At 54.1% G+C, this 26,503-nt stretch overlaps 10 protein-coding genes across 10 annotated transcripts; 8 read left to right on the forward strand and 2 right to left on the reverse strand.

Moving 5' to 3' along the window:
• Nucleotides 1–1,027: 1,027 nt before the first annotated feature.
• GNI_183520 (hypothetical protein) lies at nucleotides 1,028–4,058 on the reverse strand (the record flags this gene model as incomplete). The annotated part of the gene is made up of 2 exons (XM_011135249.1): nucleotides 1,028–1,872; nucleotides 2,393–4,058. 2 exons carry the CDS (start codon nucleotides 4,056–4,058, stop codon nucleotides 1,028–1,030), a joined length of 2,511 nt encoding a protein of 836 aa, XP_011133551.1.
• Nucleotides 4,059–6,218: 2,160 nt separating this feature from the next.
• GNI_183530 (RNA-directed DNA polymerase) lies at nucleotides 6,219–6,773 on the forward strand (the record flags this gene model as incomplete). Its single annotated transcript, XM_011135250.1, has 1 exon — nucleotides 6,219–6,773. One exon carries the CDS (start codon nucleotides 6,219–6,221, stop codon nucleotides 6,771–6,773), a length of 555 nt encoding a protein of 184 aa, XP_011133552.1.
• A 1,130-nt stretch (nucleotides 6,774–7,903) lies between these two features.
• Nucleotides 7,904–9,634, forward strand: GNI_183540 (hypothetical protein; the record flags this gene model as incomplete). Its single annotated transcript, XM_011135251.1, has 1 exon — nucleotides 7,904–9,634. One exon carries the CDS (start codon nucleotides 7,904–7,906, stop codon nucleotides 9,632–9,634), a length of 1,731 nt encoding a protein of 576 aa, XP_011133553.1.
• Nucleotides 9,635–10,107: 473 nt separating this feature from the next.
• GNI_183550 (hypothetical protein) lies at nucleotides 10,108–11,628 on the forward strand (the record flags this gene model as incomplete). Its single annotated transcript, XM_011135252.1, has 1 exon — nucleotides 10,108–11,628. One exon carries the CDS (start codon nucleotides 10,108–10,110, stop codon nucleotides 11,626–11,628), a length of 1,521 nt encoding a protein of 506 aa, XP_011133554.1.
• Nucleotides 11,629–12,240: 612 nt separating this feature from the next.
• On the forward strand, nucleotides 12,241–13,869 carry GNI_183560 (hypothetical protein; the record flags this gene model as incomplete). Its single annotated transcript, XM_011135253.1, has 1 exon — nucleotides 12,241–13,869. One exon carries the CDS (start codon nucleotides 12,241–12,243, stop codon nucleotides 13,867–13,869), a length of 1,629 nt encoding a protein of 542 aa, XP_011133555.1.
• A 409-nt stretch (nucleotides 13,870–14,278) lies between these two features.
• On the forward strand, nucleotides 14,279–15,871 carry GNI_183570 (hypothetical protein; the record flags this gene model as incomplete). The annotated part of the gene is made up of 1 exon (XM_011135254.1): nucleotides 14,279–15,871. One exon carries the CDS (start codon nucleotides 14,279–14,281, stop codon nucleotides 15,869–15,871), a length of 1,593 nt encoding a protein of 530 aa, XP_011133556.1.
• A 125-nt stretch (nucleotides 15,872–15,996) lies between these two features.
• Nucleotides 15,997–17,640, forward strand: GNI_183580 (hypothetical protein; the record flags this gene model as incomplete). The annotated part of the gene is made up of 1 exon (XM_011135255.1): nucleotides 15,997–17,640. The coding sequence occupies one exon, from the start codon at nucleotides 15,997–15,999 to the stop codon at nucleotides 17,638–17,640; it is 1,644 nt and encodes a 547-aa protein (XP_011133557.1).
• Nucleotides 17,641–18,031: 391 nt separating this feature from the next.
• Nucleotides 18,032–19,717, forward strand: GNI_183590 (hypothetical protein; the record flags this gene model as incomplete). The annotated part of the gene is made up of 1 exon (XM_011135256.1): nucleotides 18,032–19,717. The coding sequence occupies one exon, from the start codon at nucleotides 18,032–18,034 to the stop codon at nucleotides 19,715–19,717; it is 1,686 nt and encodes a 561-aa protein (XP_011133558.1).
• A 213-nt stretch (nucleotides 19,718–19,930) lies between these two features.
• On the forward strand, nucleotides 19,931–21,820 carry GNI_183600 (hypothetical protein; the record flags this gene model as incomplete). Its single annotated transcript, XM_011135257.1, has 1 exon — nucleotides 19,931–21,820. The coding sequence occupies one exon, from the start codon at nucleotides 19,931–19,933 to the stop codon at nucleotides 21,818–21,820; it is 1,890 nt and encodes a 629-aa protein (XP_011133559.1).
• A 324-nt stretch (nucleotides 21,821–22,144) lies between these two features.
• On the reverse strand, nucleotides 22,145–22,900 carry GNI_183610 (hypothetical protein; the record flags this gene model as incomplete). Its single annotated transcript, XM_011135258.1, has 1 exon — nucleotides 22,145–22,900. One exon carries the CDS (start codon nucleotides 22,898–22,900, stop codon nucleotides 22,145–22,147), a length of 756 nt encoding a protein of 251 aa, XP_011133560.1.
• Nucleotides 22,901–26,503: the final 3,603 nt, after the last annotated feature.

A 26,503-nucleotide genomic window follows, 5' to 3' on the forward strand; every position in this document is an offset into this window, starting at 1 on the left:
GGACGCGGATGAGGACGACGTGCCTGAGTGGCCGCACCAGAAGAAGAGCGACGCAGATGCGGCTGCGCAATCGCGCTACCAAGAGATCCTGACTCGCGCAAACAAGTACCACGTCGACCTACGCCCCTACGTCTTCCCCATCCTCGCCAAAGCCGTCGCCTCCGTAATTCACCCTCCCTTCCACCTCCCCCCTCCGCCGTAACCATCACCTCCCCCCCTCTTCTCGACCACCCCACCTTGCCCCCCCCCCCCCCCCGCCCTCGTCCATTCCAGTTGTTCGGAAGAAGTTGTATGGGATGGCGGGATGCCATCGGGACGTGTTTGCGAGGGTGTGTCCACTGGGTTGGGTACTGATGGTGGACGGCGTAGCGGCGGAGGAGACAACGCCGGCAGCGCTGCTGGGCCGGGCGGTATCATGTGTGCCGGCGGCGGATTACGTGGGCGTGTGTTCCGGCGCGTTGGACATGGCCCCGTTGCTGGATAGGCGAGCGGGAAGTGTGCGCCGTGTTCTACTCGAACTCAGCACGTTCTGCTGGTTCGAGTACCCCTGCGCTACCAGTCCCGCCAAGGACTGGCGCCAGTGTCCCGTCAACTACGACCGACTCGTCCTACCGGTCAAGGGAGAGGCTGTCGCCGACCAGGCCGGCCAGACCGGCCAAGTAGTCGCCGACCAGGCGGCGATGTGGTGTGTGCGGAAGCGCGATCTGGGCGGTCGCTGCGGGCGGCTCGTAGCGTTTCCGGTCGAGGGGGGCGAAGACGAAAAGGCCGCCTGGGCCAACCGTTGCGGAGAACCCTGGAGGGTCATACAACTCAGCGAAGAACAACGCCTCATCTATGAGGAACAGGAACAAGAACCGGCGCCGGCGCCGGAGCCAGCGACCTACCGCAGCGTCACGCCCCATGGTAAGGGACCTGTCGATCCTCAAACCGGACTCGTCCCGACCGCTGAGTCAAGCTCGTCTTAACGACTCTGATACCGGCCTGTTAGTCTAATCCCAGAAAGTATGGGTTCTCCAAGACAACCTAATTATTGTGAAAAACCGCAGCCGCGTTCCGCCTGCTCTCTTACTTTTGCTTTGAAAGTATCCCAGACCACGAGTGCGTTCATCACGCCTTCGTCGTCCTTGGTATCGCAGTCCCCCGCTTCTAGCCGGGCTTTGGCATCTTTCCACAGACTGCGCAGGACCGCGTCGGGGCTCCAGGGCATCAGTTCTGGTAGAAGGATAGCAGGCACATGCGTCCCGGGGAGTCGGGAGAGCCCTAGCATGGCAAACTTCAAATCCTTCATGGTGGTTGCCTCTACTCCAGGAAACATGGACCTGTCCCATTCCGCGTCCTTTCGAAAAACATCCAGCCACTGTTGAATTTTCCCCCTGAGATCCATCGGAACTCCACACGTCTGTGGGTGTGCTTGACACACTTGATCGATAGCATGCAGACAATCGCTTTGTATCACCATGATTCTGGAACGCAACTTCCAGTTCTCCGTAACCTCGGCATGCAGACCATCCAGCTCCTCTGTGGACAGGTCTACATGCTCCACACCGGGCATCCCCACTACTAGGTCCGGTATGTTCTCCAGTAACTTTAAACCGTCGACCATTAATGTGCTTATTGAATCCCACGGCCTTACCGGCGCAACGGCTTTCACCAAATCCACCGTCTTACCAAACACCTCACATGTTACTATAGCACCCAACAACAACGTGTTCGTTTCCACCGACCCGCCTGCAATTGAAGATCTCATCACAACTCCTCCTAAAACCAGGCTTCTTTTTAAATTATTCTCCTGGTTAAACGGATTAACTGGTATGTGCGCACACACTTTTGTTTGCGCGGCTCCGAAAAGCAACAAAATATGTAGCCGCATCCCTGACCGTACATTCACTCCCAAGATACATCACTCTTTGGGTGAACCTCCATTTATGGCGCTGCCTTTATGGTGCGGTCTGCAATCGCGCAAAGCAAGCTAGAAGACAAAATCTTTTTCTGCACGAAAGGGACTGGGTACATCCTCCCCTCCTGTCCGTCCCGTCACGAACAATTGCGCTGCCGGACAGGCAAGTGCTTCCGGCCTGTGGCCACGCAACCGTCGCTGCTGATACAAAGCTGGAGTCTGCCGTAACGTGTCCCAATTGCCCTGCATCCTCCGCCCAGTGGAGAAACTCGATCATGTCTTTTGGGTGGCAATACATGAACTCAGGGTCTAGCGGGGCCGAAGAGTGCGTGGCTTGACCCACGTCGGGAGAGTGCTCCGCTTGACCCACGTCGGGAGAGTGCTCCGCTTGACCGATGCCGGGAGAGTGCGCGGCTTGACCGGGAAACGCTGCCCTTCTTTCCTTTCGACATACAGTCCCCCGCCTTCGGGGTGCAGGTTGCCCACCGGTGTTACTCTGGTCTATCTCTTTCCTTTTTCTCATGACCTTTTCGACTCCGACCAAGACGACTCCATTTTTGTCGTCTCCGGCTCCAGACTTGTCGTCTCCGGCTCCAGTCTTGTCGTCTCCGGCTCCAGTCTTGTCCTCTCCGGCTCCGGTCTTGTCCTCTCCGGCTCCGGTCTTGACTTTAGTAGAAAAGGCCAGAAGCCGAGCCGCTGAAAATTGGACGTTTAACTGGTGACTACTTGTGAGTTGGACCCCCCTTGGTCCGTCTGGCTTCTGGGTGTGGGTGTTTTCGTTGAGTCGATGAGCGGAGGCGCGTTGCCTGAGGCGGGTTGCCTTGTCGCGTCGTTTTAAGGCTGCCAGCTCGGCGAATTCTGTGACGGACATTTTTTCTTGGAAGCCGGCTAGCAATTCGGTGAGGCGAACGCTGGGGTCTCCCGATGCTCTCTCTCGCCGGATGTCCTCGGGTCCCTGTCTGATGCACTCGAGCGTCCAGTAGTCGGTAGACGGTTGGTAGTGTAGGTCGAGCGCGCAGAAGTGGATGAGGTCTGAGATGGGTACTTGCGCAAACTGGAGGATGCAGCCGCCGATCCAGGCGTAGACGATGCGTTTATCGGTTATGACGGCTTCGAATTTCTTCAACAGACTGGGCGCGGCGCTCCCAAAGGCTTGAAATATGACCCGTTCTACGATGGCGGCGAGCTCCACATACGCCAGACTGCAGGCCATAAAATCAATCTCTTTCATGGCGTCCAGCTTGTTCCAGGCCAGAGAGCCCCCGAGGAGGTCCCACAATATCTCCCGGGCCCGCTCGCGGTTCAGGATGTGTCCGGTCGTGCGTATGTGCGCGCATCGCAAGAAACTCCCCCCCGTTCGCCGGTACGGCCCCTTCGGATTCGTTGACGCCGCCACCCAGGACAGGGGTCGGAGCGGGCCCTTGAGTTTCGCCAGAAAGTGCGCGAGAGAATTTTCGATCCCGCCCGCCTTCTCGACCAAGTCCTTCTTTGGGATTATTGAATGTCGATCAACCCAAAGGCGAATAAACTCGGGAGCCGTGAGGGTGACGTACAGTTCTTTAGCGCGCTTCTGGAAAGCGGCCCGGGCAGTGGCGGCGTCGTAACGCACCCGGCTGGCGTATTGCACCCGATCTGGTATCGTCAGACACTCCAAGGCCCAGTGGAACGGCGTGGACATGTAGCGCAACGTTTGCACGCAAAACTTCGCCAACTTCTCCACCAACGCCCCCGAACGCTCCAATAGGCAACCCACCTCCCAACGTCGCCGTACCAATTCCAATGGCCACTCCGCCTTCGCTACTTCACACACACTCCCAAATGGATTGTCCGCAAACAACAAAATTATCGCTGCCAACTCTACGTACACCAACGTACACTCCCACAAGTCCGCCGCTTCCACTGACCGCAAACGCTGCCACTCCGACTCTGACAACAATTTCGCCAGCTGAGCAGTCGCATCCTCATTGCAAAACGTTGCATACTCCGTCAACCCAATGAGCCGATCGTCCACGTAGACACTATCTGAGTTTGTCAACCCACTATCCGAGTTCAACGTACTCACCCCTGTTCGACCATTCTTCACTTCAAACACACAACCACCCACCGCCAGCCAACAAAAGGCCAACCCGTTAGCCCTGGTCGAACAGACCAGCTGCCTCATCCCTCTCGAATTTTATTTGCTCTGTCATTGCTCGGTCGTGATGTGCCCAAACCTATCGTAAAACTCGCTGAAAAAAACGTACTACGGACGGATCCAGGTCTCGAGTGTGGCAGAATGACCATACTGTCAAGCGCGAGGTGCGCATTATTCACGTTGTTGACCCCGGTTCCGCCGGTGATGTGGGCACGAGGATAGTGGGCCAAGACACGGTACCGGCAGAGTACGTCGAGCTCGATCGATCTAGACGGCGCGCGTGGAGTTGCGCGCAACGCTTCAGTGAACTGCGAGACCGTGGTAGTGACGCAGGTGGACGAAGAACGGAATCGATCAGGTAGACTTTGAAGCGTGGATGAATGAAGTTTTAGCAGTCGGTCGCGGGTTGTGTTGCCTTCGCCTGGGCACCCTGCCCTCGGGTCATAACCAGCCGAGCCGGACAGGGACATAACGATCTCAAAAGAAATTTTATTTCGTGTCTTTGTCACAACTCATTTCCACGACCAAGACCCACAAATTCACGGACAACTGCCGGACATCGCAGCCACTAACAACGATTCCGAACCCAGGGACAACGGCAATAGCGATGCCCCGGCCACCCAGCCCACCACGGACAACTCACTGGCAACAGCTGCTGGATGGGTTGACAGTACATGCCGAGGTTCCTGCCACCATAGCTGATGGACAAGTGTGAAGGAAACGAGTCGGCTTCACGAGTCGCCGTGGCCCGAAGCTGGCCTCATCAACGAGCAGCGATTCGAAGACTGGGTCGACTCCGAAGCGGCCGGAGTCCGACATGCAGCATTCAACATGGAAGAAACCGCCGTGATTCAACTACTGTGGAACAGAATCCCACAGTCCAGGCAATTCGACCTGCTGGACGTACCCACCAAAGTCGAACACTTCGTCTTAGACATTGCCACGAGAATGCTCCCAATCAGCAACTACGTCGCCAACATGCACGTGGCGATTGCGACCATCCAATCCGGAGACTTTCCATAACTCAGGGAACTGCTCAACCGACGACTAACGCGCCGCGTAAGACTCGCCCGCCGCTGTGGTGCCACAGAGACCATATCACGCAAATTCCTGGAGTGGCGCAAATTTCTGGAGTGGCGCATCCTTGACGTGGCGGTGGAGGACCTGGATTGTGGACGTGAACACTGGGGCGAGCCTGTTCGACGTCTTGCAACCTACAGCTGGCAAGGGACGCCCGTGCTGGCCATCGTCGCAACGGGGGAGAGGGTCCGAGAGCAACCAGAAGACGACATCGACGGTGTACTGTCCCCACAACAAATAAGATCGAAGCGGCTCTGCTACAACTGCGGACTCCCCCGCCACGGAGAAAGAGAGGGATGCTCAGCACGGAGCCCACGCTGTGACAACTGCGGTCGAATAGGACACTGGAGAAAAGTGTGCCGTACTACATACCACCAGGACCGGAAGCCCGTCCACTCTTTGACAGAAACGTCGCAAGGACGCCTCCAAGTCAAAGTGGGTGGCAACATCAGAAGAGCTGACAAGCTGACCTGCAAAATAGTGGGGGTCGAGCGCACCCGATACGACAGCAAGCGTCGGAAGAGAGCGTCACCTGAAGCTACCGGGATGCGGACGAACGATGACGCGGAGGCCGAGCAGCCGACCAGAGCCCTCCGGACACGGACGAATGAGGTTGAAGCAGCCTTTCTCAAAATCGCACAGCCGGAGTCAGTCTACTTGGAGAGCTCAACAGAGAGAGAGCGAGCGTGCCATTCTCAGGGCAAAGCACGAGAATCGGCACGGTACTAGGACATCACCTTCGCGGTCGTGCCGCCAAATGACTTGCCCAACCTACTGGGCACACCCGCCATGGACCTACTGCCCACGGTAGGCCCGACCGGAATGGCCCTGTGCGCAAGTTAAGACTATCTGCCCCGAACTGCAGAGAGACCCCGCCCTTGGAACCGCCAATGGCGGCTACGACACTCGCACTGGAGACGAACCACGCGCGGCAGAATCGGCTCTTTGAGCAAAACGTACAGCACATGGACGGCGAGCGGCTGTGGGAGCTCCTGGAGGAGTTCAAGAACACGTGGGAAGACCCAGGTGGCGCAGGTCAAGTACGAAGCGCGGTTCGAGGCAGCAGGACTCCCGCACAAGGCCAGGGTCCGCCACTACGAACACGAAATGCTGGAAGAGGAGTTGAAGACGCAGGTCGCGAAGCAACTGGAGCTCGGAGTCACCCGAGTCAGCGAGTGGGCTGCCGCTCCTCACGTCGTAAAGAAGAAGATCGGGGAATGGAGGTGCGTCATCGGCTACCGCAGGCTCAACGCGGTCATGGCAGCAGACTCCTACCTCTTTCAACGCATCTGGGAGCATCTGCGACGGGCCGCCGGACAGAGGTACTGCTGCACGCTAGACATGAACTCAGGGTTCTGGCACGTGCCAGTCGGGGAGGGGTGCAAGGCGCTCACCGCCTTTATATCTCCGACTGGCCTTTTCGCGTTCAATGTCGTCCCATTCGGCATCAAAAACTCGCCCGCTGAGTTCCAACGCGCCATAGATTCCTGCTTCGCACCGCTGCTGGGAGAGAATGCGTTCTGCTACATTGACGACATCGTCATTTGCGGACAGGACTTCGACAGCGTACTGCGGCGGGTTAAGCTCTTCTTAGAACAGTGCAGGAAGACCCGTTCTTCTACTTGCTCCTGGACAAGAGCGAGTGGTTCAAGGATGAAGTGAAGTACCTCGGGCACGTCGTCGGCCGGACGAGCCCAGGAGAAGAAGTCTCGAGCAATCGTCAACGCACCGGCCCCCACCAGCAAGAAGGAGCTACAAAGCTTCTTGGGGATGTGCGGCTATCTGAGGCCCTCCATCCCCGAGTTCTCACACATCACGGCGCCGCTGTTCGACCTGTTCGAGAAGGACAGGACCTACGAGTGGCGGGACGGACGGGTACGGCTATGTTCGACACGCCGTCCAGAACACCGTCACGCTGCATGCCCCCGGCGACAATGGCAAGTACATCGTAGAGACCGACGCGTCCGAGCTGGGGAGGGGTCGGGGACTGTACTCAAACAGGTGCAAGGAGACGCCGAAGTGCCCGTCGAGTTTGCCAGCAAGAAGTTCAACCTAACAAAGTCGCGCTGGACACAAGAGAACGGGAACTGAACCCCCAACTCGAAACCACCCGGGCTGTCACCCTTCGGCCGGAGACAGCGGAAAAGCCGGCATCACACTACCACCCAATTCCAGGCATCGTCCCTCAAGCAACCTTCCATCCATGAACGGTGCTTGCTGGCTCACGATGTCTCATCTCATGGACTCGTGTGGTGAACCCGAGTTCATGGCGCGAGATCGACCCCACGCTCGAACACATGACTGTCCCAACAGGTTCCCGTTTTTTTTGCTCATCCTGTAGTTTCTCTTGACCGGTGGGCGCTGTCGTGAAGCGTTGAGGCTCTGATCAGGGCCGTGCATAGGAGGGATCGAACCACTTCGACCGGCTCGTTGGTTCGGGCGCCTGTTGTCCGTCCAAGACATCGACTGGCGATCGCGGACGGGAAAGCAAAGGTCGGGCGCCCGCCGGTTTATCCTCCCCGTTTGCGTTTCATTCTCGATAGTTGGACGTCTCGGTGCTGGCTAGGACAAAGAGGTAGCTCCACGGGATAAGAGAAACGGCTCTTTGGGGGTCAAAATCCCTTCAGATTACTTGTAACAAACGGCAGCACTCCCGGACACAGACTCGGACCGGGCTTTCCTAAAGCATGCGTATGCCCCAAAGTGAACGGCTCGTGAGGCTGCCTCTCCGCGAGGCTGCCTATTCCGCAAGCTAGGGGCAAGCCCGGTCCGCAAATTTAACTAGGCCGGTGATGCGAGTGCCAGTGCGATGTCCTAGAGCGGCGTTCAGTTTTGCTGCCGGCATTCTGGCAGTAAACATCTCAAGCCAACCAGTGGAGACGGGTCCACAAGCGACGGCGCCGTTGCGCAAGGAGTTATCCGAGACGGAGTCACCAGCCAGAACACTCTGTTCGTTGATCCCAGGGTCATTGGCCCCGAAGTCGGCACTGCTCGAAGGCGAAGCGGGGGGTTTTGAGAACACGGTATACTGGGATAACACTTGCACGGGTTTGACTGCACTTGCAGTTATAGGACAGGTCTTCGAAGGCATGGACGACGCACGTGCTCAGCTGAATGAGTTGCTGTCCGAAGACGAATGGAAGAAATTGAAGGGGATTACACAGATGGATCTGTGGGACTGTGCGCTGGTTTATGTGGAACTCGGTGCAATCATTTCGATGTTTATCGACTGTCCTTTTGGGGACGTGACAAAAACAGCGCAGATGATGGTAGCGGACTGGTTACGAGAGGCGGGGGGTGTTAGGATCCGGAACAACTGGGTCACAGGTTGCCTATTGCAGCGTGCGGGGGTCTCTACAGGCAGGTTAATTGACTTCGTCATTGACACTTTAGCCTACAAGCCCACGGAACGGCTGCCGTCACTAGAATGTCTTGCTAAAAGTGAATTGCGGTACTGGAAGTATTCGAGCAGGTCGCATACGAGGGATAGTAGAGAGTTGCTGCTCCGCCGAGAAGCGATGTTGCCGACGATGAGGATTACGGCGCGCGAATTCGCAGAGGACATATTTCCACTGCCGACAATTACCGCTCGTGAACTGCGGCGGATCGGTAAGGGGCCCCTTCCCGCGGAACCAACTGTATCTTTTCCTCAAATCCGATCTGTCCTGAGTCCCGGAAATTCTCATCCGCTCGCCAGCGTGTGTCTGGAAGATGTGTGTAGCAAGGTGAGAAAGTTGTTGGGCTGCCGTGAAATGAAGTTGGCGGCAATTGAGGATCAAGATTTCGAGGCATGCAGCTTGGACTACGTGGAACTTGGTGCAATTATCAATAAACATGTCCGTGATGCCTTTGGCAGGACATGTGGCCGGATTCTTGACATGACAGCAACCGCCTTAACGGAAACAATCAGATCTCGCCGAGTCCGGGCTTGGGTATCAGGGTGCTTACTGCAGTATGCAGAGGTACCAATTTCAGACCTTATTGACTTGTGTGTCCATGAGCTTAAGTTCTCCCCCCCGGTTGCCTGGAGACTTGAATGCCTGAGGCGGCACAGTGATTGGGAACGAGGTCATCGCAAACAAAAGTTGTTAACCCCGGAGGCATGTCTCCATCAACTCTTGTGCGGCCTAGACAAGAAGATCTCCCTTCCTCAGTTTAAGCGACTTATGTTGATGAGCGGTAGGGAACAAGTAACGTATGTTCGTGAACACTTCTTATCATTCCAGGTGTCATTGAAACTCTCTGGTGGTCACAAACGCTCTGCAGCACCGCCTGCGACACAGGCAATTCCTAATGAAAGTTCAGCAGCCACATTCGGTACCAAAAGAAGGAAGCCGTCTGCGGCGGACGGCTGCTCCCCCTCGTTGACCGCTGGCCAAGGTGGTAGCGTCACAGACCGGACCGTCCTCGACCCTGCAATGATGTACTGCCACCCAGACGACCTCAGTGAATTTGTTGACTGGGTGGAGTTGAGCCAACAGGGCCCCCTACAACTCACACGCCCCCTCCGGCCTTCACGCTGATGTGCTCGAAATACACGGGCGGCACACAAGACTTCGAGTGTTGTGGGCCGCGCGTCTATTTTGCTACAACCGAAAACCGGCCCTTGACAATCCAGCACAGAAGGGCCCACCCCTTCATGCTGATCCGTGAAGCTGGATGTTTTCGGATTTGTTAATATAGAGGTTACGATCCACATGACTCGTACTAGTGAGCGACTATCAAGTGTCATGAGTAGTAAATTTCTATAAGGAACGTATCCGGACTTAACGTCCGTACCACGTTCCCAAGGACTACAAGTTGGTACCCCTTGGCTCAGTGATCAGTTCAGCTCGTGGTAGTCTACCTTTGAAAACACTCCTGCAGATAGAGAGCACACGGGTTTGGGTGAGTCGCAGCTTGGCAGCACACACCGGCAACTACCCGCCCCGACCACTCTCTAAAATTAATTTGCGCTCACTTTTGGATGCGGTCACTTTTGCGATGTCGTGGAGGGATGTCGTGTTTTGCCTCTGGCATTCTGGCGATAGGAGCAAGCATCTTGCACCAACCGGCGGAAGAGAGGCCACAAATAACAGAGCCGGTCGGATCATTGGTCACACAGCCATTGCTACCGACGACTCGTGGCGAAGCGGTCGATGACAAAGGGGTCGATGACAAAGGGGTCGATGACAAAGGGGCCGATGACAAAGGGGTCGATGACAAAGGGGTCGATGACAAGAAGATTTGGAGATATCGTTGGAGTGGATTGACAAATATCGCAGCCAAAGGAGGGGTGTTCAAATGTCCTATCGATGCTAAGAAGAAGCTGTCAGAATTACTGTCCAAAGACGAATGGAGGAACCTAAGGGAGATCACGGAGAGGGATTTGTGGAAGTGTAGGCTAATCTACGTGGAGCTTGCCACGATCATTTCGATATTTATCCGTTTTCCTTTTGGCGGCGTCACCGAAAGAGCGGAGAGGATAGTATGCGAGTGGCTGGAAGGAGCCGGGAGGATCCGGATACCGAATAACTGGATCGCTGGGTGCCTACTGCAGCGCTCCGGGGTCTCAACAAGCAAGGTAATTGACTTTATTGCTGGCACTTTAGGGTATATGCCCGCTGGTCGCTCGAAGGTGTTAGAATGTGTTGTTAGATGCAAGTTACGATATTCGAACTACTGGAAGAGGACATTTATGGGGGATACAAGGGAACTGCTGCTGAAACGAGAAGAGAGTTTGGCAGCCAACGAGATTACAGCGTTCGAGTTTGCAGAACAGGTCCTGTCGAGGTCCCGTCAACCCATGGAGCCTTTGCCTGCATCATCTCATATACGATCGCCTCTTATAAAATCGGATCCTACAAACTCGTCTCTGACAGATATGCAAAGAAAAGGGACCAAACTGCTGGGGGCACGCGACCAGATATTGGATGGAATTCAGGACCAAGATTTCGAAGCATGCAGCTTGGACTATCTCGAGCTTGGTACAATTATTGATAAGAATATGTGCTTTGGTGAAGTACGTCCATTTGTTGTATACAACATAGCTAGAGCTATGGAGGAAGGCATCGGATCTCGACGTGTTCGAGGGTGGATTGTGGGCTGCTTATTACAATTTGCAGAAGTACCAATTTCAGACCTAATTGAGTTTTGTATAAAGGAACTCAAGTACACACCGGCAGTTTGTTGGAGACTCGAATGCTTGAAGAGACGTAGCGAACTGTCCAGGGTTCACAAGAGAAAAAGACCTGAGGATGCTCATGCGCGTTTCCACCAACTTTTGTGTGGCCTACGTAAAAAGATCTCTATTTCTGAATTCAATAAACTGTCATTGATGTGCAGCGTGGAACAAACTTCGTTTCTTCGCGAATGCTATTACGCATTCCGGTGCTCGGAAAACAAGTCCGCAGACTCCGGGATTAATTCACCAACTTCAAGTTCGCCGGCCACAGACAGGACCGTCCTGGAACCAGCAATGATGTATTGTCACCCAGACGACCTCATTGAATTTGTTCACTGGGTGGACTCAAACTAGCATCTTAACGGCGGGCGACTCAGAGCTGCCCTATATTTCCTCCTCCACTTCTGCAACTGTTCGGATGGTTGCCGCCCGTGCACACAGGCTGCCACCCTCATACACGCTCACCAGACTGATCAAGTAGCACGCTAAACGCCAAAGCTGGCACGAAAGTAGACAACCATGATCTTTCGTACCGACTGTGGCGAATCGGTACGCCGGACATTCCCGCCACCGCCAAAAACGAGTGTGTGCGCTACGCCCGCGATCACCAGATCGCCATCACGAGATCACGATCACGAGATCACGCTCGCGTGCTAAAGTGTGGGCAGAGATGCTCAAGTGTGAGTAGATAGAAACAGTCATCAATTACCAATAATCAGCTGTCGGTTTGCCATCGGCGTCGGTTTGTGGAACGTGCCTTGACATACCATGCCTTGACATACCATGCCTTGACATACCATGCCTTGACATAGCATGCCTTGACATACCATGCCTTGACATACCATGCCTTGACATACCGTGCCTGCCAATCCTCGCTCTATTGCCCGATAGTGTCCTCGCAGTTCGCAGAGTTCACTTTTCGAAATCCACTTCCGTCGCAGGGTCCTATTTCAAAATTAATTTGGGATGCGGGCTTTGTTGCGGAGGCGTGGAGGGACTTCGTGTTTTGTGGCTGGCGTTCTGGCTGTGGGTTGTTCGAGCATTTGGCGTGAATCGATGCCGCCGTCGGCATCGCTGATTCCGGGATCAGTAGTGGGCGTATTGCCGGCGAGTGCATTGGTTGGCAACGACGAGAAGGTTTACGGAGGCGAGGGCTTGAGAGGTTTGACAACGTTGGCGGTGATGGGTCATGTTTTCGAGACTGTCGGTGACGCTCATATGAAGCTGGATGAATTATTGTCAGAAGATGAGTGGAAGAAGGTACACGGAATTACGGGAGCGGATTTGTGGAAATGTAAGCTGATCTATGTGGAGCTGGGAGCGATTATATGGATGTTCGTTCGTTGTCCCTTTGGCCAGGTTACAGATAAAGCGCAGATGACAGTACGTGAGTGGTTGGAAGGAGTCGGGGGGCTGAGAATAACGAATAACTGGATCGCAGGGTGCCTACTTCAGCGTGCCGGGGTCTCTACACGCAAGCTAATTGATTTTATTACTGACACCCTGGGATACGTACCGGCTGACCGTTGGGCGGCGTTAGAATGTCTTGCCAAAAGCAGACTACGGTACGCGAGATACGGGCGAAGGACCACTAAGAAGGGCAGAAGGGAGTTGCTCCTTAACCGAGAACGGAATCTACCAACAACCGAGCTTACAGCACACGAGTTTGCAGAAATGATACCCTTAAGAGTTGCGTTTCGAGGACGTCCAAGAATAGCCAAAGCGAAACCGATCAAGCTTCGCCCAAAAGCAGTGGCTCCTTCTCCTGTCTACCGACTTCGTGCAGGCCTTCGCCCATCTTATGCCAAGCCCTTCTCTTCTCTGGAGAATATATACAGGAAAGTCAGCGAACTGCTCGACGGACGTTTGCAAAAGTTGGTTGAAATTGAGGTTAAGCATTTTGACACATGCAGCCTGGACTACGTGGAACTATGTACAATTGTAGACAAACATGTTCGGGATGCCTTCGGCGGAGTTTGTTCTCGTGTTCTCGCCCGTATCGCTGCAGCCATGGAAGAAAATACGCGGTCCAGAAGACTCAAAGGTTGGATATCAGGATGCTTACTGCAGTATGCAGAGGTCCCAATTTCAGACCTTGTTGACTTATGTCTGAATGAATGCAAATACGCTCCCTCCGTCGGCTGGAAGCTTGAATGTCTGAAGTACAGTGAATTGTGCAGAATGAGCCGTCGACGAAAGCCTGTAGAACCGAAAACACGTTTCCACGAACTTCTAGGTGGCCTGCACGAGAAGGTCTCCATTCCTGAATTCAAAAGACTGATGGCCTTGGGCACACAGGAACAAGCAGATTTTCTTTATGGGCGCTACTTGGCTTTCGCCACCTCGTTGGAATCCAAAGATCACAGCAGATGTTCCACCCAACCAACCGCGACAGGACCGACTTCAAGTATGCTAGACCCGACCGTCGTCCAGGGCCCGGTCGTCGTCCAGGATCGGGCCGTCGTCCAAAATCCGGCCGTCGTCCAGGATCCGGCCGTCGTCCAGGATCCGACCGTCCAGAACCCTGCAATGATGTACTGCCACCCAGACGACCTCATTGGATTTCTCAACTGGGTGGAATCAAGCCATCATTAGCCCCCTTACGGTTCTCACTTCTCCCGCGAAAGTGTGTCTTTTTGCCGTTAACTTTTTTTTTCCCACTCGCTAGGTGGATTACTAATCTGCGTCGTAATGCAACACAATTGATTGATGCCCACCGCAGTCTATGTTGACCTCCTAATGTGTGACTTATTGCGTTAGTGACGAGTCGTCAGTAAACAATGAGTTGTGAACACCGTGAAGCAGTCGCTCACCGTCCCAGACGCGAAGTTTCGGTCCACACGCGCTCCTCCCAGCGCAGCTGCTGTCACAACAGCCGCCCCGCCTGGCTGGTCGATCCTGTCACAAACGCGATCTTTGTTGGATGCCTGGTTGGCGATCCCTGCCTGGTTGGACTTCCTGCCTGGGATTCTCAAAATTTCGCCAACGGAACGCTACCTCCAGAATGCGATCGCTCGCCCCGTGCCATGAGGCGGCATCTCGTTTTGCCTCTGGCATTCTGGCTGTAGGAATGAGCGCTTCGCACCAGTCGGTGCTGAAACCAGTAGTCCTGGAGCCAGTGGCCGTGGATCCGCTAGCCGCGAAGCCGTTGTGCAGGAAGTCGTCGCTTGTTGGTGGCGAAACAGGGGGCTCTAGGGAGATGGTTTATTGGCATAACGGTTGCAGCGGTCTGTCAGCGTTTGCAGTCAAGGGGCGCGTTTTCCAGACTGTCGGCAACGCCCGTGCAATCTTGGGGGAGTTGCTCTCGGAAGAGGAGTGGAATAACTTAAAGCGAACTACGGAGACGGATTTGTGGAAGTGTCGGCTAATCTATGTGGAGCTTGCGTCAATCATTTCTTTGTTTGTCGATTGTCCTTTTGGCGGCGTCACAGAAAGAGCGCAGAAGACAGTAGGCGAGTGGCTGCAAGGGGCCGGCGGACGAAGGATCCAGAACAACTGGATCACCGGCTGCCTGCTGCAGCGTGCCGGGGTCTCTACGAAGAAATTAATTGACTTTATTGTTGACGCTCTGGGGTACGTGCCGGCGAATTGCGCGGCGTCGCTCGAGTGTCTCAACAAATGTGAAATGCGATACAGCAACTACGTCCGTAGGGTAACTACGAAGGACCGAAGGGAGTTGCTGCTCGAGCGAGAAAGGATTCTGCCTGCGGCGAAGATTACAGTAGCCGAATTTGTCGAAGAGATCGGGTGTGCCGCGAACTGTCCCACTGGAGGTGGACGGGCAGGGCCTAGACGACTAAACTCTCGTTTGGAGAAACTGGCTGGTCCTGTATACTGTCCGGGCACCGGCAGTTTAGAAAGGTCCGTACGCAACAGTGTGCCCGGTACACTCTTGCTACACGAAGTAGGTGCAAGAGCAGCCAAATTGCTGGAGGGCCGTGTGGAGAAGTTGTTGGTAATTGAAGACGATGATTTCAAGACATGCAGTCTGGACTATGCGGAGCTCGGAACTGTCATTGATAAGTATGTGCGCAACGCTTTTGGTGGAGTGTGTCGACGCGTTCTGAATAAAACGGCCACCGCCATGGAGGAAGGTACCAGATCTCGACGAGTCAACGGGTGGATATCAGCGTGCTTATTGCAGTACGCAGAGGTACCGATTGAAGATCTAGTCGACTTGTGTATCCAAGAACTGAAGCACAGGCCGCCGACTGTCTGGAGGCTGGATTGTCTCAAGGGGCATAGTGATCTGTACAGAGCACGCCAGAGAAGAGGGAATGTGGAACCGAAGACTCGTTTCCTTAAACTTTTATGCGGCCTTCGGGAGAAGATCTCCGTCCCCCAGTTCAAGCGACTGGCTTCCTTGACCGTACAGGCACAAGCAGAGTTTCTTTTCGAGCGCTACTCTGCATTTGTATCATCTGGTTACAGAACTGTCCCAGATGGCACAGCTCCGAATGCAACAGTCCCAACTGCAACAGCCCTAGGTCCAACAGTTCCAAGTGCACCAGGCCGGACGGTCCTCGACCCTGAAATGATGTACTGTCACCCCGACGACCTCATTGAATTTCTTCAATGGGTGGAGTCTGGCCACTAACCCTCTCCAGTTCTCTCATTACAGGACCTCCACCGGCTCGTACTCACGCCAGAAGATAAGCAGCGAGAAAGGTTGCTACTTCCCGCCTCTTTGAAAAAATTAATTTGTCAGAACAGGAGGAGGGAATGCGGGCGGCCGTTCCGTGGTATGAGACGGACTGTTGGGCCCCTGGTGTTCTGGCTATAGGAGCCGCTGTGAGGCAGAAATCAGTGGAAGATGGATCGGTAACCAGGGAGTCGTTGCCTATGAACTCATTGCCAGTGAGCTCGTTGTTGAGTCGGAAGCTCGTCGAGGACGGAAAGAGAGGTTCTGAAATGACAATATACAGGAATAACGTTTGCAGCTTCTTCACATCAATAGCAGTCGTCGCGGAGACATTCCCCAATCTGCGGGATGCTCGTGCGAGAATCAGGCAGTTGTTGTCCGGATACGAGTGGGGTAGATTGAGGTGTATTACAGAGAAAGATTTGTCGGAGTGTCAGCTCATTTACGTGGAGCTGGGCACAATCATTTCGTTGTTTGTCACCTCTCCCTTTGGGGATGTCTCGGAAAAGGCACAGGAGACGGTCTCAAGGTTGCTGCAAGGAGTGGGAGGACGAAGACTGCGAAACCATTGGATCGCAGGCTGCCTACTACAACGTGCCGGGGTCTCCACAAAAAAGCTAATTGATTTTATCGTTGATACTTTAGGATACATACCGGCAGCGCGTACGACGGCATTTGAATTTCTTACCAAGGATAGCGTACCATACTCCAAGTACGTTCAAAGGGCAGCTACAACAAATAGGAAGGAGCTGCTGCTCGGTCGAGAAAAGATATTGCCCACGAACAGGATCACCGCGAGCGACTTTGCAACGAAGATTTTCGCAAAGACGTATATATCCGGCCACGAACTTCGAGACATAGTTTCCAGGACGCGTAACACTCGTCCAAAACCCGCGGTGGCTCCTATTTACCGTCCTGGGACCAGACCGAGGAACGACGAGCCCTGCCAGGTCGCGAACTTGTCTCCAGAAGCAATAGGCAAAAAACTGGACCAATTGATGCGCGGCCGACAGGGGAAGTTGGCCGGAATTGAGGAAAAGGATTTCGACAGGTGCAGCTTAGACTATGTGGAGCTTGGTGGTATTGTTCACCAATATTTGAGAGACGCTTTTGGTAGCGTTTGTTCGCGGGTTAATATCAGGATAGCTACCGCCATGGAGGAAGCCCAAAAGTCTAGGCGAGTCAAGGGATGGATATCGGGGTGCTTGCTACAGCATGCAGAGGTACCGATTCCAGATCTATTTGACTTATGTATCCAGGAGCTGAAGTATACGCCGTCGACCACTTGGAGGTTGGAATGTCTAAAACCACGTAACGAGCGGTACAGAACGGACGCGAGGCAAAAGCCAGTTGATCCGAAGATGCGTTTCTACGAACTTTTAGGCGGCCTAAACGAGAAGGTCTCCCTCCCTGAGTTTTTAAAGTTGGCGGCGATGAACGGCAAACAACAAAAAGAGTTTCTGCGCGGAAGGTATTACTCATGTATAGCCTCCTTGAAGCGCACAGAGACTCTCGGCTGCACAGTTGCAAGAAAGTCGTCCCCGAAACCACCAGCTCAAGTTCCATCAGCTCCGACTTCGAAACAGGAAAAGCCAGCGGGAAAGTTACCTCCGCAGACTGTGGAGCCGGGCGGGCTAACAACCGTGCTTGACCCTTCCATGATGTACTGCCACCCGGACGACCTCATTGAATTTCTCAGCTGGGTGGAATCAAGCCGTCATTAATTTCTGACTCGAGTTAAACGTTCAGGACGTCAAACCCTTTTCCGGCACGATAGCCTCCGTTGGAACACTACCTGACTTAACTCCGAGAACACCAGGTCTCTAATATATATGTCCAAAGACCCACGAAGGCTTCTCCTCATTCTGGTGGTACACCGTCACCCACACAGTCAGACCACCAGGCGGTAGGGAGGAGGGCGGAAATTATGTTCATGGTTATGCCGCCGCCCACTTCATGCTTTTACGGTGGCGCGATCACAGAATTGTGTGGTCACGAACACACACACAAAGGCCTCAGACCTTCCCTGGTGTAGCCTTGAGACACTTCCATGGCCTAGCTCTGGGACACTCCCCTGGCCTTGGCTGCGCCCTTTTCAAATTCAATTTGGAAGGAATGCGGGCCCCGAGAAGCCGTGACGTGGCGAACTGGGTCCCTGGTGTTCTGGCTGTGGGCGCAGGTGTCTGCAACAACGTAGTAGAAAAGGGGTCTATCGACTTGCGGTCGCTGCCACCGGAGTCGATGCTGAAGCCGTTGGCCACGGAGTCATTGCGCACCAAGTCATCCTTGGTCGTCAGTGGAACGGGCCGCTCGAAGGAGACGGTTTACTGGAATAACGATTGCCGTTGTTTAACGCAATTGTCGATCACGCAGCAGGTGTTCCAGGACGTGGATGACGCGAAGGTAAAGTTGAACGAATTATTGTCCGAAGAGGAGTGGAAGAACTTGAAGAGAATTACTCAGGCGGATTTGTGGAAGTGCAAGCTAGTCTATGTGGAGCTTGCGGCCATCATTTCTTTGTTTGTCGATTGTCCTTTTGGGCGCGTCACAGAAAGAGCGGAGAGGAACGTAAGTGATTGGCTGCAAGGCGTCGGGGGATTCAGGGTTCAGAACCACTGGATCGCAGGCTGCCTTCTGCAGTGTGCCGGGGTCTCTACGAGGAAAATAATTGACTTTATCGTCGATACTTTGGGATACATACCCGCTAAGCGGCGGACCTCCTTGGAGTGTCTTGGCAAGGGAGACTTACGGTATCCGACGAGGAGAACTGTGGGGGACACAAGGCAGTTGCTGCTCGAGCGAGAAAAGATTTTGGCTGCGGCCCCGATTACGGCCCGGCAATTTGTAGAGCAGATCTTTCCGATGGTGAGCCCTTGCTTGAGTGAACTTCGAGCGGGAGTTCCTCGACAGGTGGGACCCAAGCGGAGAACCCAACGACCAAGATCACCAGCGGTGTACCTCCCGAGAGCTGGCTGCTTACGCAAACCACGTGGGGGCGCTGCTGCCGCTGTGGCATCTCTCAAAGACGCACCCAGGAAAGCGCGTAAACTGTTGGGTGAACGCGCGAAGAAGTTGCTCAGAATTGGGGTAGAGGACTTCGAAGCGTGCAGCTTGGACTATGTAGAGCTCGGCACAATTGTGGATCAGCGTGTTCGGGACGCCTTCGGTTATGTGAGCAGGAGTGTTCTGGTTAACACCGCAGCCACCTTGGAGGAAAGCACCAGGTCGTCGCATGTCAATGGGTGGATAGCAGGGTGCTTGTTGCAATATGCAGAGGTACCGGTTCTGGATCTAGTTGACTTCTGCGTGCAAGAGCTGAAGTACGCGCCGTCAATGCTCTCGAGGCTGGAGTGTCTGAAACACTCCAACGCTCGTTTCAGAGCATGGCGGACAAATGCTCGGAATCCGAGAGCACGGCTCCAGGAACTTTTACGCGGTCTACATGAGAAGATCTCCCTGTCGCAGTTCAAGCGATTGACGTCCTTGAACGTTGACGAACAAGCGAACTTCGTCTTTGCGAGCCACCATCCCCCGTTCAGGTCGCTGGACGCTCTTGACTGCACACCATCACCCCTACCACCCCCAAGTCGACCACCCCCAAGTCTATCCTCCCCCAGTCCACCCGCTCTGAAAAGGACGAACGCGTCCAGGACGCCGGGTTCCCCTCCACAGACAATGGACCCAATCTTTACAACAGACCCAACTGTCCGTGACCGAGACCTCCTCGATCCCGCCATGATGTACTGCCACCCAGATGATCTCATTCAATATCTTAAGTGGGTAGAGTGGGACTATTATTAGTCCTTTCACGCTTCGACGTCTCTGGGGTGAAAAGCATTTTTCCGTTACGACCTTGTCATGTTCCGAATTTGTGATCGTGGTTGACTGAACGGCCGTGGCAGAGCGATACCTTGACCTATATACCTTGACACGCAGAGTGACTCTGTCACTCTCAGGAGCTTACTGTAGAACGTCGCCCGTGGCACCCGTTCGACAAAATTAATTAGGGACTGAATGCGCTCAATTCTGCGTCTCCGTGAAGAAACATATTCTTTCGTTCCTGGTGTTCTGGCTGTAGGAGCAAACATAGGACACCTGCCGGCGGAGGAAGGATCACTAGCTCCCGGCTCACCGTCCCCCGAGTCAGCAAGAGCCACGTCTGGTCTGCCTGTTGACTGGAGGAAGGGCTTTGAGAAGACTGTTTACCGGAATAGCTTTTGCAGGCGTTTGCTAAAAGGCGCAGTTACGAAAGTGTTCCACAGTGTCGACGACGCTCAGGTAAAGCTTAGTGCGTTACTGTCGGAAGAGGAGTGGAAGAACTTGAAGAGAATTACTCAGGCGGATTTGTGGAAGTGCAAGCTAATCTATGTGGAGCTTGCGTCAATCATTTCTTTGTTTGTCGATTGTCCTTTTGGCGGCGTCACAGAAAGAGCGCAGATGACAGTAGGCGAGTGGCTGCAAGGGGCCGGGGGATTGAAGGGGGGATTGAAGATACAGAACAACTGGATTGGAGGCTGCCTACTACAACGTGCCGGGGTCTCCACAAGCAAGCTAATCGACTTTGTCGTTGATACTTTGGGATACGTGCCGGCGGCGCGCACGATGTCATTGGAATGTGTTCTCAAAGGAGGTACGCGGCTCTGGAAGTACGCGGGAAAGGCGACAACGAAGGACAGAAGAGGGCTGCTGCTTCGCCGGGAGGGATCTCTGCCGCCAGCGCCGATTACCGCGCGCGAATTTGCAGAAAAAATTTTGTCAATGCCAAGGCTTTCGATGCGTCAATTTCGACGCCTGGGCTTTCTTCCCAAGGCATCGGCTGTATACTGTCCGGGGACCGGCTACGATCGGAACCTTTCGGAGACCCCTTTGGCTGCCAGCGTATCTCTAAGTAAAAAAGCGAGCGATTTGTTGGGAGTCCGTGTGGAGAAGTTGACCCAAATTGACCAGGAGGATTTCGAGGCGTGCAGCTTAGCCTATCTGGAGCTTGGCACAATTATTGATAAGTATGTGCGATATGCTTTTGGTGGCGTGTGCAAGCAAGTTGTCGCCAAGACTGCAGCCGCCATGGGTGAGCACGCCAGATCTGGAAGAGTCCGGACTTGGATATCGGGGTGCTTGTTGCAATATGCAGAGGTACCAATTTCGGATCTAATCGACTTTTGTATTCTGGATCTTCAGTACTCGCCCGCCAATGGACGTAGACTGGAGTGTCTATGCCATCATAACAATACTCCCGGGCTGCATGGTAGGAGAATGAAACATTCGGACCCCAAAGAGCGTTTCAACCGACTTTTCTTCGGCCTTTACAAGAAGATCTCTATCTCCGAGTTCAGAAGGCTGACCGGGCTCACAAATGCGGAACAAGCAACACTTCTTTTCAGACCAAAGCCAAGCGGAACGAAGCTCCCATTTGTGGCGTCCCCACTCGAATTCCAGAAGATAGCTAGCGCAACATCTACCTGCGCAACATCCACTTGCGCAACAGACACCTGCTGTCCGCCAGCTCCGAGTAAGCCGGGATCGAAACGGAAAAGATTAGATGGTGACTCATTTTCACCGACCGTGAATCCACCTCGGAACGTCCCGGATCGGATCCTTCTAAACAAACCTATCCTGAATCGGGCCGTTCTCGACCCTGCAATGATGCACTGTCACCCCGACGACCTCATTGAATTTCTTCACTGGGTGGAGTCAGGCAATCAGACATTCTCTCCAGTTATCTCCCATTCTCTCCAGCAGCCTTTGCTTCGAGCACAATCCGCCCAGCGCGTACGCGGCCAATACCCAGTTGATCACAGCGGTGAAGGGTCCTTTTATCAGAGCGGTTCAACGAAAGGCGATTCAACGAAAGGCGGTTCAACAACGAAAGGCGGTTCAACAACGAAAGGCGGTTCAACGGTCTGATATGTCCGCTATTGGAACAGAAATGCGAAACGGAAGACCTCTCTAACACGGCGCCTTTCTTTTTCCGGCCAGGAACACCGACCGTAACACACATTGCTAGCAAACATGAGAGAACGTAATGTGATCCTTGTAGATGATCACCACCACATGGTGAATCTGTGTCTGTGGTACGCAATAAATCTTTGACACCCGCAGATCTCAGGACACGGACAAACTTCTTTAGCACACGACTTGGTTAGCTTGAAAAATTAATCCGTAAGTAAATGCTGAATTTTAAGCTAATGACGATCTATGCGTAAATCGGCGGTCGTTTTGTTGGCGGCATTACCGTCGGACAGGTGGGGCTATCTCGCGGGCAATTTTTACGCGTTTCCAATAGCCTTCTTGGTCGCAGATTCGGGGTTGGTGCTCGAGATGTCTGTGCTTTCTGATTTGCATTTTTTGCGCCTTGAGCATTTTGATGTTGCGCAGGTTACAGAAAGCTCGCAGTCGGGCGAGCCAGGTGTCATAGCGGCTGTAATACGGGTATCTGCTGTAGGCGTCGTCGTTTACGCCGGATACAGCATGGAGGAGGTCGCGTTGTTCCGCGCAATCCGGGTGCGTACAGTCTCCATCCGTACTGAGGAGATCGCAGGTGATGATACCGCCAATTTTGGCCATCTCCTGAAAAATCAGACCCGTTTGTCGGACAGCTTCCCATGGCGCATTCTCGCAAGGGCGGCTGGCATCAACGACCGCCACGGAGATCAGACCATCCTTGCCACAGAGCCCTTCCGATGTCTCAACCAGTCGTGCCCGGATATCTTCCATACTTTCAACATACGGCAGCATCCCATTCGTACTTTTCTTGGTCGTCAAATTCTTCAGAGTCTTCAGCACAATAGTCAACAGCAACTCCGGCGAAATGCGGTTTTTATACAGTAAGTCCCCGAGCGGATAAAACTGCTGGCCCGTCTCGAGGGTATCGGACCACTTCTCGGGGCTGCAGCACGACATATTGAAGTACGTCTCTACCACCGCAGGCGGCCTACCCGGCTCCGCAACCGCCACGACGTCCAAGTAACTCGTAGGATCGTGCATGTCTCCGTAAACCGCAAGCCACAAGGCCGCGGGCTCACATCCTCTCACCGCCTCACCACACACTCCCTTCATCTCCGCCTCTAATTTTTTTCCAGCCCTCGACTACCGACCAGCCACGCCGAGAAAATATACCCGTATACCGACAGATCTAGCCAGGAAAATATCTCGGTAAACCATGGCTGTTCCTGATCTAGTTGCCTCGTATCATATCGCCCCCTCCGGAGACCTCGGCATCGTCTGTCTGTCTGTCTGTCTGCCTCTCTGTCTGTCTGTCTGTCTGTCTGCCTGTCGAGAAAGAGAATGCGGGACATCATAATCTGTGACCAGCCAATTTTGCTCGACCACAGCACTATTCTCTAGCCCACTAGGTGCAACCGGCTGAGTCGAGAAGCGCTAGTGATACCCATGGGCGTGTGGGTGGAATCGGGTCGGAGAAATTTTCTTCCCTAACCAAATTTTTTTTTGGCCAAGCAAAATTGCCTGTTACAAGTGAGCTCTGAACAAACCGCAACTCTCGTTGCCTCACAGCCCACAAGCCGAAGCCGTACGCACGTTCTGCCACCTTTGGTCCTCCACGAACCCTATATGCCTGCTCCACTTAGTACTGGACTTTTTTCTGACCAATTCTCTGGCTTCCTCTCTTCCGATTGCTTGCCACCTTCAACCAAGAAAAGACTATTGACATTGGTACAAGCCTTTCGTACCAGCCGTATCGATTGTTTGCCCGTACCGGACATCCGCCTCTACTCGTGTGGGAGACCGCGAATAATAGGCAATAAATGTGAGTCCACACCCGCCGCCATGCTGTGGCCGGTGCGAGGGGTGAGCCCGTCTAGTAACAAAAAACTGTGTGCACACATTGTTTTGTCACAGAGTTCTGTACAATGAGGGTGTGTTTATATGCACACGGTATCGAAAGGGTTATTTTACGGAAGCAACAACGGGTGGGGATGAACAAAACGTTCATGTCTCTTTCGACTCTGTGTGAATTGGCCGTAACTAAAGCCCGTGGCTGGTCGAGGCCGAGCACCAGCGTCCGAAGGAGTTGTGATGGATCAGCATTCGAAATCTTCTTCGGTCGATTTGGTGGCTTCTTCCGTTGCTCTTGATAGCAAATCTCTCCCAACGGGCTGACGTAGGGATGCTTCAAATTCCCAGTTCCACGGTCCCGCCCACCATCTGGTAGCTTTCCTTCATCTCCGTGGCTTCGACGTCTTCCCCTTAATCCATTAAGCGCACCACGGCCGAAGGGACGTCGACGTCCTTCGGCCGCAATTTTGCACCGAAATATCAACTCCTCCCCCTGCCTCCTTGGGCATTCACTTGGTTAGGGGCGTTCACCGTACAACCCTTTGTCGTAATCTTAACCCTTGGTGTCCAGCGAAGGGATCGTCCCGCCAGGCCTGCAAGCACCCCGTCTCTTTGTAGCTAACGTCCAAGCAGTCTCCGCCACCTTTTGGCTTGTCCAATGGCCTAACAACTTGGTCGATATAGTCTACGATCCTATGCGCTTTGCTCGTGAGGGATAGAGGGCCGGCTTGGAACGCCACTCCATTCCCACGACTACAAGCCCAATCCAATCAGCCGTCACCTTTCTTGTGCCGTCTCTTAGTACTCCAACCAACCAAAGCCAGCGGCGTGTCGTAATTTCGAACCCATCATAAGTTGTAAGCACACGGTCATGACACTGTAGTGGTCGGTGGCGGGCGGATGCCCGAAGAAGCCGCCAAAGACTATTTGCCACCCGGGTGTCATCTTCAAGAGCACACTATCACCATGAGCCAGTCTTCTACCAGCGGTTCACTCGCTTGTCAACCGTCTGCGGTCCGTCGTCTGCCGACGTACATCTGTCTACGTACACACGTACATCTGTCTACGTACACACAGACCGGCGAACTGCCCCGCCGTTCCACGGGGCCATCCATCCCTCACACGCAACCCTGCACCGATCGATCGCATGTGAGCGATGGATGGCCCGAGTGGAACGGCTCGGTACCCGGCACCGATCACCCACCACGGCGACACCACTCACAGTTGCCAAGCCGTTCACTCTAGTGTCATCAACACGCGCGGACGGCACCTGAATGGCCCATTGCGCCATCCGCGCGCCCTTTCGCTAACCATGGTTGTGGCTGCTGTGGGTCGCGGCTAGTTGAAGGACGAAGTGTTGTCATCACCGTAAAAGAGAACACTCCACTGATCTGTGGTTGGTTGAAGTACTAACAGCGGTAGTAGGAGACTCGATCTGGGTTGTTGTAAAACCAATCAGCTGTCACCTCCAATTCGCTGCCTGCCGCGTAGTCTCGTTGCCGTCTGATCAGCTTAACCGTGGCGCCTTCGCGAAGCCCTCATCTTCAAACACGTCATTGGAAGGGCACATCATTCTTCCGTCAGCCGCCGCCCACTCTAGTGTTATCAACGCGTTCTTGCGGCACTTGGGAGGTCCACGGTCCCCCCGGAAAGCGTATTGTGGCCCACTCCATTCACACGACTACACCCCCAAACCCCGAACGACTGGAGTGACATCAGCGCGGACTATTCCACTTGGCCGTCTCCCGCGCTGCCTCGAGTGTTCGAGATGACGACGCACCACTGCTTTATAAGGTGTCCCCATGGCGGGTGATCGGCGCAGGGTTGCGTGTGAGAAATAGATGGCCCCGTGGAATGCCAGGAGCGGCAGGTGGTTAGCAGGAGTACGCGCGGACGGCACCGCAATGGCCCACGGTCAACAGCCGGACTAGGAGGGCATGCGACTGGCCCACGGTTATGAAGAGTTTGGGATGACGGCACACCAGTGATCTACGATCGGTTGAAGTATTAAGCGACCGCAGACGAGAGCCCAGTCATGTGAATGAAGTGAGGGCAGTTCGCATACGATCACCACGGACTAGTCTACTACCAGCCGTTCGAGATGACCACATGATGGTTTGGGATTGTAATCATGTGGGTGCAGTTCGCCCGTCTATGTGTACGTAGACATGTGAAGATGACACCCGAGTGGCAGATAGTGCTTACAACAACTCAGATCCAGCCTCCTGCTACCGCTCCTTGCGTCATTCAGATGCCGTCCGCGCTTCAGTCTACACTCGGAACCAGTCGATCAGGCTTAGCGTGTCCTCCGCGCAACTCCGGTATCTTCACAGCCTCATGCCATTTCGACAACCTCCGGATCCTCGACAACACTCGTCAATAAAGTTGTCTGTGGGAGGATGAAGGTGTTCGCAGGACTTGGTTTTCTCGTCCATTGCAAAAAGTTCTCGGCACACTGCCCGGCATTAGTTCGAAACAACGCTCGAGTCGCCACCCAGCTTGGGGAGAAGGGCATTGTCGGAAGACCTCAAGAGAACGGCCATCGAGGTTTCCCGGTCCAGGAAATATGATCGATTATCGGCCGTAAAAATTTATCGCAGCAGCACGAAATGCGGGCGGCCGTGCGATGGCGTGAGGCGGAGTGCTGGGCTCCTGGTGTTTTGGCTGTAGGAGCCGTTGTCTGGCACCAATCGGTGTCCGGCAGAGAGTTGTTGCCCACGAGATCAGTGCATAGGAATTCATTAATGCCAATGTTGGTCAAGGGCGGTACAGAAAGAGGTTCGAACAAGGCGG

This window comes from Gregarina niphandrodes (genome assembly GCF_000223845.1).
Source record: "Gregarina niphandrodes unplaced genomic scaffold scaffold00072, whole genome shotgun sequence".
In the NCBI taxonomy this organism is placed as follows: domain Eukaryota; phylum Apicomplexa; class Conoidasida; order Eugregarinorida; family Gregarinidae; genus Gregarina; species Gregarina niphandrodes.